Consider the following 19498-nt stretch of genomic DNA (forward strand, 5'->3'; position numbering starts at 1 on the left):
TTTTTTATTCTCTCAATAGTATCTTTTGAAAAGCAGAAGTGAGTGTAGTGGTGCAATCTCTGCTCACTGCAAGCTCCTCCTCCTGGGTTCCTGCCATTCTCCTGCCTCAGCCTCCTGAGTAGCTGAGACTACAGGTGTCCACCAGCACACCTGGCTAATTTTTTGTATTTTTAGTAGAGATGGTGTTTCTCCGTGTTGGCCAGGATGGTCTCGATCTCCTGACCTCGTGATCTGCCCACCTTGGCCTCCCAGAGTACTGGGATTACAGGTATGAGCCACTGCACCAGCCTGTTTATTTATTTTTTGAGACAGAGTCTCACTCTGTTGCCCAGGCTGGAATGCATTGGTGCAGTCTTGGCTCACCGCAACCTCCACCTCGTGGGTTCAAGCGATTCTCCTGCCTCAGCCTCCCAAGTAGCTGGGACTGCAGGCATGCGCTACTACACCTAGCTAATTTTTGTATTTTTAGTAGAGACGGGCTTTACCATGTTGGCCAGACTGGTCTCGAACTCCTGCCCTTAGGTGGTCCACCCGTGTTGGCCTCCTAAAATGCTGTGATTACAGGTGTGAGCCACCATGCCTGGCCCATTTGTAATTTTTAATGAACTCCAATTTATACATTTTGCTTTTTTTTTTTTTTTTTTTTTTTTTTTTGAGATAGGGTCATCCAGGCTGGAGTGCAGGGGCACAAACATGGCTCACTGCAGCCTTCTCCTGCTTCAGCCTGCTGAGATGCATGTCACCATGCTTGGCTAATTTAAAAAAATATTTGTGTAGAGTTGGGTTCTTTTTTTCTTTTCTTTTTCTCTCTTTTTTTTTTTTTTTTTTTTTTTGGAGATAGTCTCACTCTGTCACCCAAGCTGGAGTGCAGTGGCGCTCTTGGCTCATTGCAGCCTCTGCTGCCCTGGTTCAAGTGATTCTCCTGCCTCAGCCTCCCGAGTAGCTGGGATTACAGGCACCTGCCACTGTGCCTGGCTAATTTTTGTATTTTTATTAGAGACGGGGTTTCACTATCTTGGCCAGGCTGGTCTTGAACTCCTGACCTCTTGATCCACCTGCCTTAGCCTCCCAAAGTGCTGGGATTACAAGTTGTGAGCCACCACGCCCGGCCCTTCCCTCCCTCCTTCCCTCCTTCCCTCTCTCCCCTCACCCCTTATTTCCTTTCTCTTTTTCTCTCTCCCTTTCTCCTTCCTCCCTTCCTCCCTCCGTCTGTCCCTCCCTCCCTCCCTCCCTCCCTTCCTTCCTTCCTTCTTTTGTGACAAAGTCTTGCTCTGTCACCTAGGCTGGAGTGCAGTGGTGTGATCTCAGCTCACTCTAACCTCTGCCTCCCGGAATCAGGTGATTCTCCTGCCTTACCCTCTTGAGTAGCTGGGATTACAGGCGCATGCTACATGCCTGGCTAATTTTTGTATATATATATTTTTTAGAGAGACGAGGTTTAACCATGTTGGTCAGGCTGGTCTCAAACTTCTGATCTTAAGTGATCCGCCGTGCCTCAAACTAGAGTTGGGTTCTTACCGTGTTGCCCAGGCTGGTCTGGAACTCCTGGGCTCAAAGCAATGCTCTGACTTGGCCTTCCAAAGGCCCGGGACCATGCCCAGCCTATAACAATTTTTTTTTTTAATGAATCATTTCTTAAATGGATTGTGCTAAATTTCTTTTTTTCTTTCTTTTTTTTTTTTTTGAGACTGAGTTTCGCTCTTGTTGCCCAGGCTGGAGTTCAATGGAGCGATCTTGGCTCACTGCAGCCTCTGCCTCCCAGGTTCAAGCGATTCTTCTGCCTCAGCCTCCCGAGTAGCTGGGGTTACAGACATGCGCCACTATGCCCAGCTAATTTTGTATTTTAAGTACAGACAGGGTTTCTCCATGTTGGTCAGGCTGGTCTTGAACTCCTCACCTCAGGTGATCCGCCCGCCTTGGCCTCCCAAAGTGCTAGGATTACAGGCGTGAGCCCCCGCACCCAGCTACATTTTAAAAAATGGATCATGTACCTAAGAAATCTTTGTGTAACTCATAGTCACAAAGATTACGTTAACATCTGTTTAGAATATTTATTTGCAACTTCATAGTATTGCCACAAAATTTTTATTTTTGTTTTGCTTCTAGACAGCATTTGGTAGTTGAAGGCACATGACTAGGTTTTATTTAAAAAGTTAACAGGGGCCAGGCACAGTGGCTCACGCCTGTAATCCCAGCAATTTGGGAGGCCTAGGTGGGCAGATCATGAGGTCAGGAGTTTGAGACCATCTTGGCCCACATGGTGAAACCCCATTTATACTAAAAATACAAAAATTAGTCGGGCATGACTGCGGGTGCCTGTAATCCCAGCTACCCAGGAGGCTGAGGCAGGAGAATCGCTTGGACCTGTGAGGCAGAGGTTGCAGTGAGCTGAGATCGCACCACTGCATTCCAGTCTGGGAGACAGAGTGAGACTCCATATCAAAAAAAAAGTTAACAGGGCTACGTGCGGTGGCTTATCCTGTAATCCCAGCATTTTGGGAGGCTAAAGTGGGCAGATCACGAGGTCAGGAGATCGAGACCATCCTGGCCAACATGGTGAAAACCTGTCTCTACCAAAAATACAAAAATTAGCTGGGTGTGGTGGCACGCACTTGTAGTCTTAGCTGCTTGGGAGGCTGAGGTAGGAGAATTGCTTGAACTTAGGAGGGGGAGGTTGCAGTGAACGAGAGATCACGCCACTGCAGAGCGAGACTCCGTGTCAAATAACAACAAAAAAAAAGTGAGCTGAAGTCATTTCTACTCCTTTAATACATTAATTTATCAATTTATTATTTCTTTATATCCTTTTCTTCCCTTTTAGTACCAGCTCATCAAAAAAAGAGGGAAAACACGCTGTTTGATATTCATAGATCTCCAGCAAGAAGAAGCCATATTAGGTAAGGTTTGTTTTTGAAAGGAAACATTTGCATTTGTCAATAAGAGACTAATTGTGTCTTTTTTTATTTAATTAGTGACTAGTAGTTGTCATCCTACATGCTACTGTTATCTTCCTGATTCACAGTTTGCCTGGAATGTTTGTCGTTTTAACAATTATGTTCACTGAAGCTACACAGCTCTTTGGTCTCTTAGCAGAGTTGAATCTAAGCGACCCATATTGCTTTCATTTGAAGCATTGATTCGAGTTAATCTTTAATATTTTTCCCCCCTAATTATCCTTTCTTTTACATGTAGGTACAAAGGAGGGTTTCCACTTTTTTTTTTTTTGAAGTGGAGTCTTGCTTTGTCGCCCAGACTGGAGGCTGGAGGGCAGTGGCACAATCTCGGCTCCCTGCAACCTCTTCTCCTGGGTTCAACCAATTCTGCTGTCTTAGCCTCCCGAGTAGCTGGGATTTCAGGTCGCCCAGGCTGGAGTGCAGTGGCGCAATCTTAGGTCACTGCAAGCTCTGCCTCCTGGATTCATGCCATTCTCCTGCCTCAGCCTCCCAAGTAGCTGGGACTACAGGCACCCACCACCACACCTGGCTAATTTTTCGTATTTTTAGTAGAGATGGGGTTTCACCGTGTTAGCCAGGATGGTCTTGATCTCCTGACCTTGTGATCTGCCCACCTTGGCCTCCCAAAGTGCTGGGATTACAGTCATGAGCCACTGCGCCTGGCCCTAATTATCCTTTCTTTTACATGTAGAAGAAAATAGAAATAAAGGAAGGTTTCTACTTTTAAAAGTTTATTTTTTATTTTTGAGACAGGGTCTTGCTCTGTCATCCAGGCTGGAGTGCAGTGGCATGATCATGGCTCATTGCAGCCTCAGTCTCCTGGACTCAAACAATCCTCCCATGTCAGCCTCCCGAGTAACTGGGACTACAGACACATGCCACTATGCCCAGCTAATTTTTATATTGTTTGTAGAGATGGGATTTTGCCACCTTGCCCAGGCTGGTCTTGAACTCCTGGGCTCAAGTGATCCCAAAGTGCTGGGATTACAGGCCTGAGCCACTGTGCCCGGCCAAACTTTTAATTTTTATGAAGTTCAGGTTACCTATTTTTTGTTTTGTGCTTATGCTTTTACTGTTTTATCTAAGAATCCATTGCCAACTCAGAGATCATGAAGATTTGTTCCTGTGGTTTCCTCTAATAGTTCATAGTTTTAGCTCTTATGTTTAGGTCATTGATTTACTTAGTTAATTTTTGTATATGATTTGAGTTCGTTTTGTATAGTTTTGTATATATACTCCTTGGCTTTTAAGCTCTTTTTTCTTTTTTTTTTTTTTTGAGACAGAGCCTTACTCAGTCGCCCAGGCTGGAGCGCAGTGATGTGATCTCAGCTCACTGCAACCTCTGCCTCCTGAGTTGAAGCAGTTCTCCTGGCTCAGCCTCCTCAGTAGCTGAGATTACAGGCATGCACCACCACGCCTGGCTAATTTTTGTATTTTTAGTAGATACGGGGTTTCACCATGTTGGCCAGGCTGGTCTCCAACTCCTGACCTCAAGTGATCTGCCTGCCTCAGCCTCCCAAAGTGCTGGGATTACAGGCATGAGCCACTGTGCCCAGTCCCAACTAGAATTTTGGCTTTTCAGTTATTTATTGGGAAATTATGTATACAACTCTTTTTGTTGTGTTATTGTTATTTGTATAACACCTAACAGTGTTACAGATCTAACAATACATTGTTGGAATTATTACTTTATATGATTTAATGGCTTTTACTGAAGCTACGAGAAGAAATATTAGCAAGTACAGTTGGCCCTCTTTAGCCACAGGTTCTGTATCTGTGAATGCAACCAACCACGCCTCAAAAATATTTGAGAAAAAACCCCAACAATACAACAACAAAAAATACAGCTTGATGACTATTTACATAGCATATGTGTTGTATTAGGTATTATAATTAATTTAGAGATGATTTGAAGTATACAGGAGGTAACTCTTAAATTAAGTCTTTGATAAATTTTCAAATAAAGTATATGGGAGGATGTGTGTAGGCCATTTGCAATGTGCAAACACTATACCATTTTTATGTAAGGGACTTAAGCATACTTGGAATTTGGTACTCACAAGGGTCCTGGAACCATTCCCCTGTAGATACTAAGGGATGACTGTATATATTTATAGGTATTGTTAACTTCTAAATTTATTTACCATTTTTGGTTCTCTTTATTTTTTCTTATGCATTCAGTTTACTATCTGAAGTCATTTTCTTAGACCAATACAACTTTTCTCCCACCAACTTCCTTCTGTGCTGTTATTGGCAAATTAATTACATTTCTATAAATTATAGACCCAATACACACATTAACTTGGGAACTTTCCTGATGGGGAGGAAGAAGTAGAGGAGAGGATAAATACCAAAATTGCAAAGAGTAAGTAGATAATTTTTGCAACTATCTTCCTGGAGAATTGGGAAGTATCAAAAATTGATGCAGGGCCTCCCCAGCCTACTGGCATGGCCGCCTACAAACTGGTGCTGATCCGGCCCAGCAAGAGCACCTGGAACCTGGAGAACTGCTTCAGCGGCTGGTACAACACCAACCTGAGCTCGATGGGCCATGAGGAGGTGAAGAGTTGCAGGCAGGCGCTGCGAGATGCTGGCTATGAGTTTGACATCTGTTTCACTTCAGTGCAGAAGAGAGCAATCTGGACCCTCTGGACAGTGCCAGATGCCATTGATCAGATGTGGTTGCCTGTAGTGAGGACTTGGTGCCTCATTGAGCAGCACTATGGGGGTCTGATTGGTCTCAATAAAGCAGAAACTGCTGCAAAGCATGGTGAGGCCCAGGTGAAGATCTGGAGGCTCTCCTATGATGTTCCACCACCTCCAGTGGAGCCTGACCATCCTTTCTACAGCAACATTAGTAAGGATCGCAGGTATGCAGACCTCAGAGAGGATCAGCTACCCTCCTGTGAGAGTCTGAAGGACTCTCGAAGCCAGAGCTCTACCCTTTTGGAATGAAGAAATAGTTCCCCTCCTAAAGGAAGGGAAAAGGGCACTGATTGTGGCCCATGGCAACAGCCTTCAGGGCATTGTGAAACATTTGGAGGGTCTCTCTGAAGAGGCTGTCATGGAGCTGAACCTGCCGACTGGTATTCCCATTGTCTGTGAATTTGACAAGAACTTGAAGACCATCAGGTGCATGCAGTTCCTGGGGGGTGAAAGACTGTGCGTAAAGCTATGGATGCTGTGGCTCCCTGCTATTAGCTATGATCATGCCACTACACTTCAGCCTGGGTGACAGAGTGAGACCTTCTGTCTAAAAACAGGAAAACAGAAACAGGCTGGGCACAGTGGCTCATGCTTGTAATCCCAGCAATTTGGGAGGCTGAGATAGGCGAATCATGAGGTCAGGAGTTGGAGACCAGTCTGGCCAACACAGTGAAACCCTGTCTCTACTAAAAATGTAAAAATTAGCTGGGCATGGTGGTGTGTGCCTGTAATCCCAGCTACTTGGGAAATTGAGGCAAGAGAATCGCATGAACCCGGGAGATGGTGGTTGCGGTGAGCCGAGATCGCGCCATTGCCCTCCATCCAGCTTGGGCGGCAGTGCGAGATTCCGTCTCAAAAAAAAAGAAAGCAAAAACAAAAAAAACAAAACCAATTCCCTCTTCCCCCACAAAAAATAGGTGTAGAAGGTAATGAAAGGATTCCGATTAGTAGAGAAGGAGTAGGAGGTGGGCTAAAGATCTTAAGGAGAAGTTGAGAAAATCTGGGTTGCTAATGGGACATGTGGGCATTGAAGTGGAGTACTGATGCACAGATTTTGGGACATCTTTGAAGGCTACTTGTGCTTGGAGAAAATTACTGACAATGATTCCAGCTTGTATGGTTGTGTGGATTTTTTTTTTTGAGACAGAGTCTTGCACTGTTGCCCAGGCTGGAGTGCGGTGGCACGATCTCGGCTTGCTGCAACCTCTGCCTGCTGGGTTCACACCATTCTCCTGCCTCAGCCTCCCAAGTAGCTGGGACTACAGGCGCCTGCCACCACACCTGGCTAATTTTTTGTATTTTTAGTAGAGATGGGGTTTCACCATGTTAGCCAGGATGGTCTTGATCTCCTGACCTTGTGATCCGCCCGCCTCGGCCTCCCAAAGTGCTGGGATTACAGGCATGAGCCACCACGCCCGGCTGGTTGTGTGGATTTTCATTAGTCCGTTCAGCATTCTACTTTTATTACTTGGATTGGTACAGAGTTGAAATTTAGCAAGTATAATGGAAGGAAAAGGAGACAGAGTCAGGTAGGAGGATTAAAAACTGAAGTAATAGCTTTTCCTGTGAGTCTTGACAGAAAATTAAGCTTCGAAGGGAGTTGACTCTGAGTCAGTGGGTGCTCAGGTATAGTAGGCCTTGATGAGTTGAAAGTTGGTATGTTAGGAGGTTATGTTCAAAAAGTAGGCCATTACATTTTAAAATTGCAGAGGTGGAGAGCAGTTCATGCGGTAACAAGATCCGAGGTAAGATCATGGCAAATTTTTTTTTTTTGCAGTAAAGCAGAGCTGAGGGTGATTAAATGGCTAGGCAGGTGGTAAGTGAAACCTAGGTAGGGGTGGAGAAAAAGACGATATGAGGGACATTTACAGGGAGTGTGGCTAGGACTCAATGGCAATGATTATGTGGTGGGCAAAAAGGGATTTAGGATGATTTTTGAGGTTTTTTTTTTTTTTTTTTTTTTTGGCAAATTACTGGTTAGTGGAATTGCTAACTGAATGTACAGTTTAAGAGAAGTGGTTGAAGCATTTGATTTGGATATGATGAACTCAGTTGGAACACTTTGTGAGCACATAGTTTTGTTGTGGTTTTATTATAGTATTTTTTTAGGTTTCTTAGAGATGTCATGAGTTATACTAATAATCTGGCATTCAGTAAATATTGTTTCTCCTTTGTGATGACTTTAGCCTGGCATATTACCTAATCTCTCCATAGTAGTTCTGATTATAAACTACTTTTTTCTTCAAAATATTTTATGTATTTTATAAGAAGTTCAAATAGGATGGAACTATCTTAAGTGGAAAGTTAAAGCCCTTGTTCTCTGTAATCCAGTGTATTATTTTTCTTTTGTTCTTTAAATGTCTGGACTGTGACTATTTGGGAAAGATAAAATTAAAAAAAAAAAAAAGATAAACTTTTTTTTTTCCTGAGATTCTAATGTTATTTATCAAACAGTGACAGATATTCACTAAATTTGGATGTAATTTAAATTGGTTGCTGGCCCCATGCGGTGGCTAATGTCTGTAACCCCAGCACTTTGGGAGTCCAAGGCGAGTAGATCACTTGAGCTCAGGAGTTTGAGACCACCTTGGGCAACATGGTAAAACCCCCTCTTTACAAAAAGTACAAAAACTAGCCAGTGTGGTGGCGGGTGCCTATAGTCCCATTTACTCAGGGGTTTGAGGTGGGAGGATCGCTTGAGCCCTGGAGGTTGAGGCTGTAGTGAACCCTGACCTTGCCACTGCACTCCGTCCTGGGTGACAGAGTGAGACACTGTCTCAAAAAAAAAAAAAAAAAAGTTGGTTACTGACTCCCTTCCTGATTTTTTCTTTCAAAAAAATTTTAGCTTTCCTATTCTCCTTTTTTTTTTTTTTTCCCGAGGAGGAGTCTTGCTCTGTTACCCAGGCTGGAGTGCAGTGGTGCAATCTCAGCTCACTGCAACCTCCGCCTCCCCGGTTCAAGCAATTCTCCTTCCTCAGCCTCCCGAGTAGCTGGGATTACAGGTGCCTACCCCGTGCCTGGCTAATTTTTGTATTTTTAGTAGAGATGAGGTTTCACCATGTTGGCCAGGCTGGTCTCGAACTCCTGACCTCATGATCCGCCCACCTCGACTGCCCAAAGTGCTGGGATTGCAGGCCTTTTTTTTTTTTCTTTTTTTTCTGCAGAACTTATTGCTTCATGTAATTACTACATGAAGAACTTATACGTCATGTAAACTGTATGAGGATACAAATCTTAATAAATATTTGCTGATTGAATTTCCTCTGAGCTATTACAGTGTGTTTTAAAAAGTTGTTTGCTATTATAATGGTTTTAAGCATTTTATTCTCTTTAAATAGGAGAAAGAAGCATGCCATTCATAGTAGTGACACAACTTCTTCTGATGAGGAACGCTTTGAAAGAAGGAAATCAAAGAGCATGGCAAGAGCAAGAAATAGGTTAGTAAAATTTTTAGTGCTATTTCCATGGTAGAAAAAAGGAAAAATAAGTTTTTTTTTGAATGATTTTCTTATCTATACTGGCATTTTGCTAACATTGATATTCAACACATATTTTAGACTAGATGAAGACGTTGACTTGGTTTCTAATTAGTTTTTCTTCCAATAGAAATCTAACCTTGGGAAATTTAGTCTCAAATTACTTAGTCTGAAAGTACTTATGATAAAATAATTTGTGGAGAGGGAAAGTAAGGAGAGCTAAGGGAAACAGGCCAGCCTATATGGCAGTATCTGTCTTTTCCTCTGTACCTCCTCTCTAATCTAAATCCATTTAATGAGGTTGATTTTAGGTACTTATAATGATTACAGTATTATAGCAGTCAGGTTAAGACATGGTTTCTAATAGAAGTATCTCAGGAGACCTTGGATTTTTATTGGAAAAATTTATTTTGTTTTTGTTGTTGGTTGAACAAGTGCCTATGGTGATCTTTGCCTAACTAGGGTAACTAACTGATCACTGTTGGGCTCACTAAAACCTCAAAGAATTTTCATTGGAGGAGTAAATAATTGAAGTGTCAAATTATTATTTATTGTAGAAATACCAAGTTTTCAGTTAGCAGGTCTTGGAAACAAGTTTGGATTGATTAGATTGTATACTAAAAAAGAATTTCTCATGTGAATGATGGAAAGAAAATGAGAAAAACCCAAGTTTAAATAAAAGAATTTATGCTTATTTAATCCGAACTATTCTGATAATCTCCTTTGATAATATATTTTTATAAATTAGGGTTCAGAAGTATCAATGAAGTTACATTCCTTATAGATACTAGACTTTTTTGAGGCTGTTAATGCCACTGTTTGGTGTTTACCCAAGGTTAAAAGAGGAAGTTGAGTATATTAATTTATGGAAATTAAATAATGTAATATATTAAATAATGTGTTAAATAATGTAGTATAGAGATCTCTCTTAAGGTAGTTACACAAAAGATGAAGCTTAGTATTCAAGATGTGATCGCTAATTGATTTTTTTCGAACAAAAGGGGAAGACAGTTTTTTCAATCATATAACTGAGTAGACATATTCATGTAATATCTGAGGATAGATTTAAATATTATAATAAAGGTTGGGCTGGTGGCTTATGCCTGTAATCCCAGCATTTTGGGAGGCTGAGCCTAGGAATTTGAGACCAGCCTAGGCAACATAGTGAGACCTTGTCTGTATAAAAGTTCAGCCAGGTGTAGTGGTGCCTGTCTGTAGTTCCAGCTATTTGGAAGGCTGGGGTGGGAGGATCACTTGAGCCCAGGAGGTTGAGGCTGTAGTGAGCTATGATTGCACCACTGCACTCCATGCTGGGCAACAGAGTGAGACCTTGCCTTAGTCAGTCAATAGCTTGATTTTATTTTAATCCCATATATTATAGTACATATAGGTTTATTTTTATAGTTGTATGACATGGGATAATCAGTTATGTTAAGATATTTTCCTAAAATGGAATAGATTGGGCTCTTTGGGCAAATAGATTAACAATCTTGTTTGCTTTATCTAGTGAGTAACTTAATTTTTGGCCTTTGACAAGAATGTAAGAAAAGTAGAGTAAAAGAATGAAATTCTTTGCTATTATTTTCTGGGTTATGAGAAAAAGGAGAAAGATGAAGACATCAAGGAATGTAAACTTATTTTAACATTAAAAATGTGAAACTTTTAATGCAACTTCACTTGCACTTTTATAAATTTCAGGTGTTTGCCTATGAACTTCAGAGCAGAGGACTTAGCTAGCGGTATTCTCCGAGAACGAGTGAAAGTGGGTGCAAGCTTGGCTGATGTTGATCCAATGAACATTGATAAATCAGTAAGTTTTGTAAATGTTTTTCTAGAAGTTTTCTTTTTTTTAAGCTTTTTTCTTGTTTCTAAAGCAGCACATAGTAGAACTAGAAAATTCAGATATGACAGTGTTAATGTTTCGATGTATATATTTTGAAACCTAAGAACCCTAGCCACATGTGGTGCTTAGTCACGTGTTTTCATGTCAGTGTTACTGGAATATGTAACAGGTAGGAAATGGGGCTGAGAAGGTTATAAGGGGCAACGCTTCATAAACCATGATGAACAATGGGCTATTGTTGAAATTGCCTAGTTTCATGATTTTGTATTTTGGGTAGATCACTCTGGCTGTGATATAGTTAATGAATTTGGGGTAAGCAAGGCTGGCATTAGGGAGACTGGATGTTCCTGTAGTCTAGTAATCTGGGGTAATGGTCATGGTAGAAAGTAGGATAACAATTTGAAGAAGTAAATGGTTTTGAAAGAATTGAGGATTGAATTCAGAAATGACAGAATTTGGTGAATTAATTCCTTTTTGGGAATGAGGGAAAGGTACAACTTGAGAGTATTACCCAGGTTTCTAGCTTAGGTGACTAGGTAGATAATGGATGGTCTGGGTGGAAAATGGCTTGATTCTCTGAGTAGGGAACATAAGAAGAGGAATAAATGTTTGAGGCAGGAAGATGATTTAATTAGTTGTATTTAACTAATACATGTTTAGGTATCTGAGGTATACTACAAGTGAAAGCACCTTGTAGGTAATTGGTTATTTAGGTTTGGCATTAAGGAGAAATATCTGGACTAGAAATTCAGATATGGGTCATCAATATAAAGAGTGGTGGTGAAGTCACTTTGGGAAATGGATGACAAAAACAGACATAAGACTCGGAGGACATGGTAGATTCTTTCTCATTGTGAGTAGTATCTTATTTTGGGGGGATATTTTGAAATAAGGTTACTGCATAACCAAGAGCTTACTTGATGTATTTTTTTTTGTTCCTAAAAATCTCTCTATACAATGTAATTTAAGTGATTTTCATAGAGGGATTTAAAATAAGTTATCAAATAGAATTGCATATATACTTGAAGATGAAATTTTAACTATCTCTAATCTGAAGTCATAGAGGAAAATGCTTGTCTTACTTTATTAACCAGGCCCTAAGGAAATATTTAGAGTATTACATATGACCAGAATCCCATTTCTAATAGTGCATCTTCTCAGAAGACCTTACCTAATGATCTTTGCGTATTTGGCTTACCAGCACTTTACTCTTTTGAATCTAGTTAGTTTTATTTCTTTTTTGTCTTTTAAAAAATTTTTTCTTCATTTTTATTTTCCTTTCATTTATTTTCATCTATCCATTTACAGATGAATCTAGTAAACTTTAGATGTCTCTGCCAAAGCAGAGTGAATTCTTTTCTCTCTTTTTTTTTTTTTTTTTTTTTTTTGAGACTTAGTTTTGCTCTTGTTGCCCAGGCTGGAATACAATGGTGTGATCTCAGCTTACTGCAACCTCCACCTCCTGGGTTCAAGCAATTCTCCTGCCTTAGCCTCCCGAGTAGCTGGGATTACAAGCATGCGCCACCATGCCTGGCTAATTTTGTATTTTTTTTAGTAGAGATGGAGTTTCTCCATGTTGGTCAGGCTAGTCTCGAACTCCCAAGCTCAGGTGATCCGCCTGCCTCGGCCTTCCAAAGTGCTGGGATTACAGGTGTGAGCTACCACGCCAGACCACTTATTTCTTTAAAATTTAGCTTCTCTTAGAATGTTTCTGTTATTTAACTTCTGTTTTTATTTTTCTGTTAATAGTTTACTTTCACTTTTTCTATCATAGTAATACTTCCATTGTAAAACATTTTCGAGTACCGTAACAGAATGAAGAAGCAAGGAAGAGGCGGTCACAGTTAACATTTTGGGCAAAATTTTCTTCAAGCATTTTTTTCTGTACACTTTTTTTCTTACAAAGCCTTCTAGCTATTTAAACTATTATGGGTGGGAGGAACAGTCTTTGCTGCTTCTTGTGATAGATCAGTGTTTCTAAAATCATTTTTTCATCATTGTCCCATAAAGAAGAAAAAAAGTAAATTTCTTTCTGACTAGAGAAATTAAATATTAAAGAATAACATTTTGTCAGGTAACATTGACCTTGGGAGGGCTACAAACTATTGTAAATAGCTAAGATTATTTCTTGCCCTATCCCTGAACCAATTTTTGCCCCTGTGAGGACAATATTGCCCCCTTCTGAGAATATATGTACAAAATAATTATATATTTTTAAAGCCATTTAAACTTTTTTTTTTTTTTTTTTGAGGCAGAGTTTTACTCTTGTTGCCCAGGTTATAGTGCAATGGTGCGATCTTGGCTCACTGCAACCCCCGCCTCCCGGGAGCAAGTGATTCTCCTGCCTCAGCCTCCCAAGTAGCTGGGATTACAGGCATGCGCCACCATGCCCAGCTAATTTTTGTATTTTTAGTAGAGACAGGGCTTCACCATGTTGATCAGACTGGTCTCAAACTCCTGACCTCAGGTGATCTGCCCACCTCGGGCTCCCAAAGTGCTGGGATTACAGGTGTGAGCCACTGTGCCTGGCCCATTAGAACCTGGTATGATATAAAAATTGTATGTGTTAGTGTAATATAAAAAATCTCTTATAGATACCTATTAAAGTTTTAGGTTGGGAATTAATCCTGGTTCTGAGTTACTAGATTAAATAATGGTAGCTTAATTTGCCTGAACTGAAATGTAAACTTGGATTTTATTGTTAGCCTTATTTTTCTACAGTTATTTATGGTTACGTTTAAAAGCTTCTGCTAAAGGCATATATTTCTGAATCGTAAGACTCTTTTATAAATTTTAAAAATTTTATAAAACACATAAAACTGTTTTATATAAAATTTTTCCCCTTCTTTCCAAGGTACGGTTTGATAGCATAGGTGGATTGAGCCATCATATTCATGCACTAAAGGAAATGGTAGTATTCCCACTTTTATATCCAGAAATTTTTGAAAAGTTTAAAATTCAGCCTCCAAGGTAAGCAGTGTCATAGATGTTTATTATTGTTATTACCGTTACTTTCTCAAATGTTAATTGAGTAAATTACTATAAATACAAATATTTGATATATATTTATTTGATGTGTCCTAGCAATGACAGTTAGAAATGAAATGTTATTGTTTAGGGTCCAGAGGCCATGGAACTAAGTATGTTCTTGAAGTTTATATCTTAGAATTTGAGTCAGGTACTCGATAAGATTCTTTCTGTGAGCCCTAAATACACAACCAGATTGCCCAGATGGATTTTTCTGAATTTGGCTCCCAATGCATCGAGTTTGATGCTGTATGTTATTTACTCTTGGAAGCACAGTTTTATTGATGTGTTTCTTTGACTTGATGATGGAGTATTTTTGAAATAGGGTGAGCTTGATAATTTATTTTTAGGAACAGATTGTGTGTGATCATGAGGTGGATAGCTGGTGAACTATTAGAAAAGACTGACAAATTATGTTAAAGAAGATTGTGCAGAATAGAATATTCTGGCTGGGCACAGTGGTTCAATCCTGTAATCCCAGTACTTTGGGATGCCGAGGCGGGTGGATCACCTGAGATCAGGAATTCGAGACCAGCCTGGCCAACATGGTGAAACCTCGTCTCTACTGAAAATACAAAAATTAGCTGGGGGTGGTGTCGTGCACCTGGAATCCCAGCTACTCGGGAGGCTGAGGCATCAGAACCATTTGAACCCAGGAAGCAGAGGTTGTAGTGAGCCGAGATCTTGCCTGGGTAACAGAGTGAGACTCCATCTCAAAAAAAAAAAAAAAAAAAAAAAGAATATTCTGAAGATACACATCTAGGCTGTTAGATTTAAACTGATAAATGTCTGTTTTCTTTAAGGAGGCACTTTTTCAGATTTGGTTGTAGTTTATTTTTCTTGTTTTTAAGGATATGGAAAATCTTATTAAAGAGTCATTTAAATCTATATACATTCCTTTTGAGTATTTCTACATTATTTATTCTAAAGATGTGAAATTTCTGGGTCATAGGGAAACACATTTAAAATTTCTGTATATCTTGCCAAATTACTCTGTACTTTATTTCTTGTCTGCCAAAGCTTGGTGATTTAAGGACTTAGCAAAGTAAAACTTTTGTCTATATACTGGAAAAAGCTATATCAATGTCTAATAATTATACTTCAATACAAAATTTTATGGGAGGGAGGGACATTTTTTAAAATTGGTTATCAGCATTGATAATATAATTTACACTTCTTGATTTTTTTATTTTTTTTTATTCTTCTAGGGGCTGTTTGTTTTATGGCCCTCCTGGCACAGGTAAAACCTTGGTTGCCAGAGCATTAGCTAATGAATGCAGCCAAGGAGACAAAAAAGTGGCTTTTTTTATGCGAAAAGGAGCAGATTGTTTGAGCAAGTGGGTTGGTGAATCTGAAAGGCAACTTAGGCTTCTTTTTGATCAGGTAAGAGAAATTATCTAATTCAAGAGTCTTTCCTATTCTGTTCTATTCTGTTCTTTTCTTTCTTTTTTTCTTTTTAGAGACAGGGCCTCTCTCTTTTACCCAGGCTGGAGTCAGTACAATAGTGTGATCTCGTCTCACTATAGTCTCGACATCCAGGGCTCTGGCAATTCTCCTGCATCAGTCCCTACCCCAGTAGCCTGAATTACAAGTGTGTGTCACCATGCCTGGCTAATTTTTGTATTTTTTATAGAGGTGGGGTTTCACCACGTTGGCCAGGCTGGTCTCGAACTCCTGGGCTTAAGCAGTCTGCCTGCTGAGAATATTTTCTTCAGAATGTTTAATACATTTAATCTGCATATACAGACTGTTTACGAGGAAGCATATTTTCCATCCAATATGTTATATTTAGGATCAGTAATCTGTGATTGTATGCCTTAGAAGTATTTGATGGCAGTTTCACTGATACTTTTGAATATTTATGATGGCTCATAAAACATTTATTGAGGTCCCTACCTGGTATATAATACCAAGTTAGGTGCTTTAGAGAACACAGGATGTAACATATATATTGCTAGATTATAATCCAATTGAGGAACTACAACAGGCATAAAAACCTAAGTGTCTGTGCAGGAAATCTCACAAAGCAGTGTGTTATTTTCATGAGTTGTAAATACGGTACTACAAGAATTCAGACATGAGTGAATGCTTTTAAAAGGCAGAGTAAGGTCAATAAATATCATGTAGACTATGTCTACTATTTATTTGTAACAAAAACTTTAAAGATGTTATTTCCTATACATTTTAAGAATTATTCCAGCTGGGCACAGTGACTCACACCTGTAATCCCAGTGTTTTAAGAGGCCACGGCAAATGGATTGCATGAGACCAGGAGTTCAAGGCCGCAGTGAGCAATTATGACACCACTGTACTACAGTCTGGGCGATAGAGTGAGACTCTGTCTCTCAAAAAAAAAAAAAAAATTAAAAATCAGTCCCTATATAAATTCACTTTTGATTGATTGAGTTAGTGAAGGATGCCATTCATATTTGGCAATGCAGCATATATTTGATTATGTCTGAGGAAATACATATGAAATAAAAAATAACTTCAAGCATTGAGCACCCATTACTAAGATGGTGTGTGTGAAAGTCCTTTGTAATTGCTAAAGTACTTCACTTTTTTTTTTTGAAAGGGTTGCGCTTTGCCACCCAGGCTAGAGTGCAGGGATGTGATTATAGGTCACTGCAACCTCAAACTCCTGGGCTCAAGTGATCTTCTGGCTTTGGCCTCTCTAGGTAGAACTACAGGTGTGCACTGCCACACTTGCCTAATTTTTAACTTTTTGGAAAGACAGGGTCTCAAGTTATTGCCTAGGCTGGTCTTGAACTCCTGGCCTTAAGCCATCCTCCCGCCTTGGCCTCCCAAAGTGTTGGGATTATAGGCATGAGCCTCTGTGTCTGGCCCAATACTATTTTAAAATTATTAATAGTATCAAAAACTGCTAGGTAATGGATTTAGAAAAAGGAGTAAGTAAGATTTTTACCTTGAAAGTGTCCAGTGTCTAATGGCAAGTCAAACATGCAGTCTGAATGCTTCAAGAGAATTCATTAATAATTAAACAATAAAAAATAAACATTTATAGATGAAGGAAAAATTGGCTTGGCAATGCTGGCATATTACTCAGTGAATTAATTTAAAAATTTTAAAGTTATACTTTTTAGTCATTTCATACTGGGACTAGGGATACCTCTTGGTTTTATTTAAAACCATAGCATAAATCATACTACTCCTTTTGTCTAAATTTATTTTATTTCTGTTTCGTAGTTTTCTTGGTGGGTAGGAATAGTCGAAATGTTTGCTTTATTTTTTAAGAAAATTGCTGGTATTCCTGATTTTTTTTTTTTATGAAAGATTCTGCATTCCTAAGTTAAGGATATGGTCTATGCATGAAGTGAAATGAAGGCACTACCGTGTATTGGCTAAGAGAGTGGCCTTCTGTGTCACAGAAATGTTTATATTTATCTTTACCATTGAATATAACATTAAGTAAATCAAAACATTTAATCTTTAGTGGCCTTTTTTGTGCAATGGTAGAAAGAATACCTATCTTACTAGACTATTATGAGATTTCACTGAGAGGACACAAAATATTTGAAGTAATATGCCCTACCTCCTTTTTGCAATTCTGTGAGGGTGTAGCTATAAAAAAAAAAAAAAAAAAAAAAAAAAAAAAGCCAGCTGTTTGTTTCATGTTTTCATGTATATAAAAATAATGATCAACACTCCTAAAGCACTGGGATTACAGGTGTGAGCCATTGCAATGGGCCATAATTCCAGTTCCTTAAACTTTTTTCCCCCAAAACCCCCATCTTGTGATTGAATTATCTTTTATTTTTTTGAGACAGAGTTTCACTCTTGTTGCCCGGGCTGGAGTGCAATGGCGCGATCTTGGCTCACTGCAACCTCTGCCTCCTGGGTTCAAGTGATTCTCCTGCCTCAGCCTCCCACGTAGCTGGGATTACGTAGCATGTGCCACCATGCCTAGCTAATTTTTGTATTTTTAGTACAGACGGGGTTTCACCATGTTGGCCAGGCTAGTCTGGAACTCCTGACCTCAGGTGATCCACCTGCCTTGGTTTCCCAAAGTGCTGGGATTACAGGCATGAGCTACCATGCCCAGCCTGAATTGTCTTTCATTTCAAATTATTAGGAAACATTAAAGTTTAGTGCAATTAGTCAGGAGAAATGGAAAATTCGTATGTCTTCCTTAGCAAACTGACCTTCCTGTGAACTGAAAGTTTGCTTTAATTTTGAAACATAAGCCACATAAATTTGAGTAAATTATATGATAAAAACTTCTCATTTGTTATCTAATATTCATTCACCTTAAATCAAATTCTTTCTAGATCTAATACTTAAGTGAGAAAAATGACACTGTAAATGTGCCAGATGAAAACATGGGAGAATTTTGTTTATAATCTCAGAGTAGGGAGGTCTAACTATGTAAGGAAAGATCTAGCACATAAAAAAAATTTTAAGATTCTGCTTGGCAACAAAATACCTACTTTTGTTTTGTGCTGTTAGAAGATCACAGACTGTGTAATTTAGAATGAACAGTAATTTATTGACTCATAGTTCTGGAGACAAGGAAGTCCAATATCAAGGCATCTGGTCAGTGCCTTGCTGTGTCATAACATGACAGAAGACAGCATCACATAGCGGAAGGGCAAAGAGAGAGAGAGAGAGAGAATGCACAAGATGGGGTCGAACCCACTCTCACAATAATGAATCTACTCCTTTGATGTCAGCCACATTAGTCCGTTCATGAGGGTGGAGGTCTCAAGATCTACATAATTTTTAAAGGTCCTACCTCCCAGTACCCATCACAATGGCAATTAAATTTCTTTCTTTCTTTCTTTGTTTCTTTTTTTTTTTTTTGAGACTGAGTCTCGTTCTGTCACCCAGGCTGGAGTACAGTGGCACAATCTCGGCTGACTGGAACTTCTGCCTCCTGGGTTCAAGCAATTCTCATGCCTCAGCCTCCCGAGTAGCTGGGATTACAGGTGCCTACCTCCAGGCTTGGCTCATTTTTGTGTTTTTAGTAGAGACGGGGTTTCACCATATTGGCCAGGCTGGTCTCGAACTCCTGACCTCAAGTGATCTGCCTGCCTCGACCTCCCAAAGTGCTGGGATTACAGGCATGAGCCACCAGGCCCGGCCGGCAATTAAATTTCAACATGAGTTTTGGAGGGGACATACTCAAACCATAGCAATACTAATTCAAAAGATTAATGATACTCTTTTCAGAAAAATATTTGCATTTCCTTTTACAGACAGAGCATTCACCTTTAAAATAAATAAATAAGCCTGGGCAACATGGTGAAACCCTGTCTCTATAAAAATACAGAAATTAGCCAGGTGTGTTGGCATGGACCTGTAGTCCTAGCTACTTAGGAGGCTGAGGCGGGAGAATTGATTGAGCTAGCGGGTGGAGGCTGAGGTAAGATGTGATTACATCACTGCACTCCAGCCTGGGTAAGAGAGTGAGACCCTGTCTCAAAAATTAAAAATAAATAAATAAATAAATAAATAGCTTCTAGAACTCACTA

The 19498-nt window shown here is 39.7% G+C and overlaps 1 protein-coding gene and 1 pseudogene across 8 annotated transcripts in view; both read left to right on the forward strand.

The window, feature by feature from the left end:
- ATAD2B (ATPase family AAA domain containing 2B) overlaps positions 1–19498 on the forward strand; it is a 174571-nt gene that overhangs the window by 44992 nt on the left and 110081 nt on the right. For all 8 annotated transcript variants that reach the window (XM_050753564.1, XM_050753568.1, XM_050753572.1 and 5 more), the window contains 5 exons: positions 2822–2897; positions 8999–9097; positions 10835–10946; positions 13834–13949; positions 15215–15389. In XM_050753564.1, coding sequence (XP_050609521.1) covers positions 2822–2897; positions 8999–9097; positions 10835–10946; positions 13834–13949; positions 15215–15389 — 578 coding nt within the window. The remainder of the gene's footprint in view (positions 1–2821; positions 2898–8998; positions 9098–10834; positions 10947–13833; positions 13950–15214; positions 15390–19498) is intronic.
- Positions 2904–8988, forward strand: LOC126933668 (phosphoglycerate mutase 1-like; annotated as a pseudogene).

This window comes from Macaca thibetana, chromosome 13 (genome assembly GCF_024542745.1).
Source record: "Macaca thibetana thibetana isolate TM-01 chromosome 13, ASM2454274v1, whole genome shotgun sequence".
Lineage (NCBI taxonomy): Eukaryota > Metazoa > Chordata > Mammalia > Primates > Cercopithecidae > Macaca > Macaca thibetana.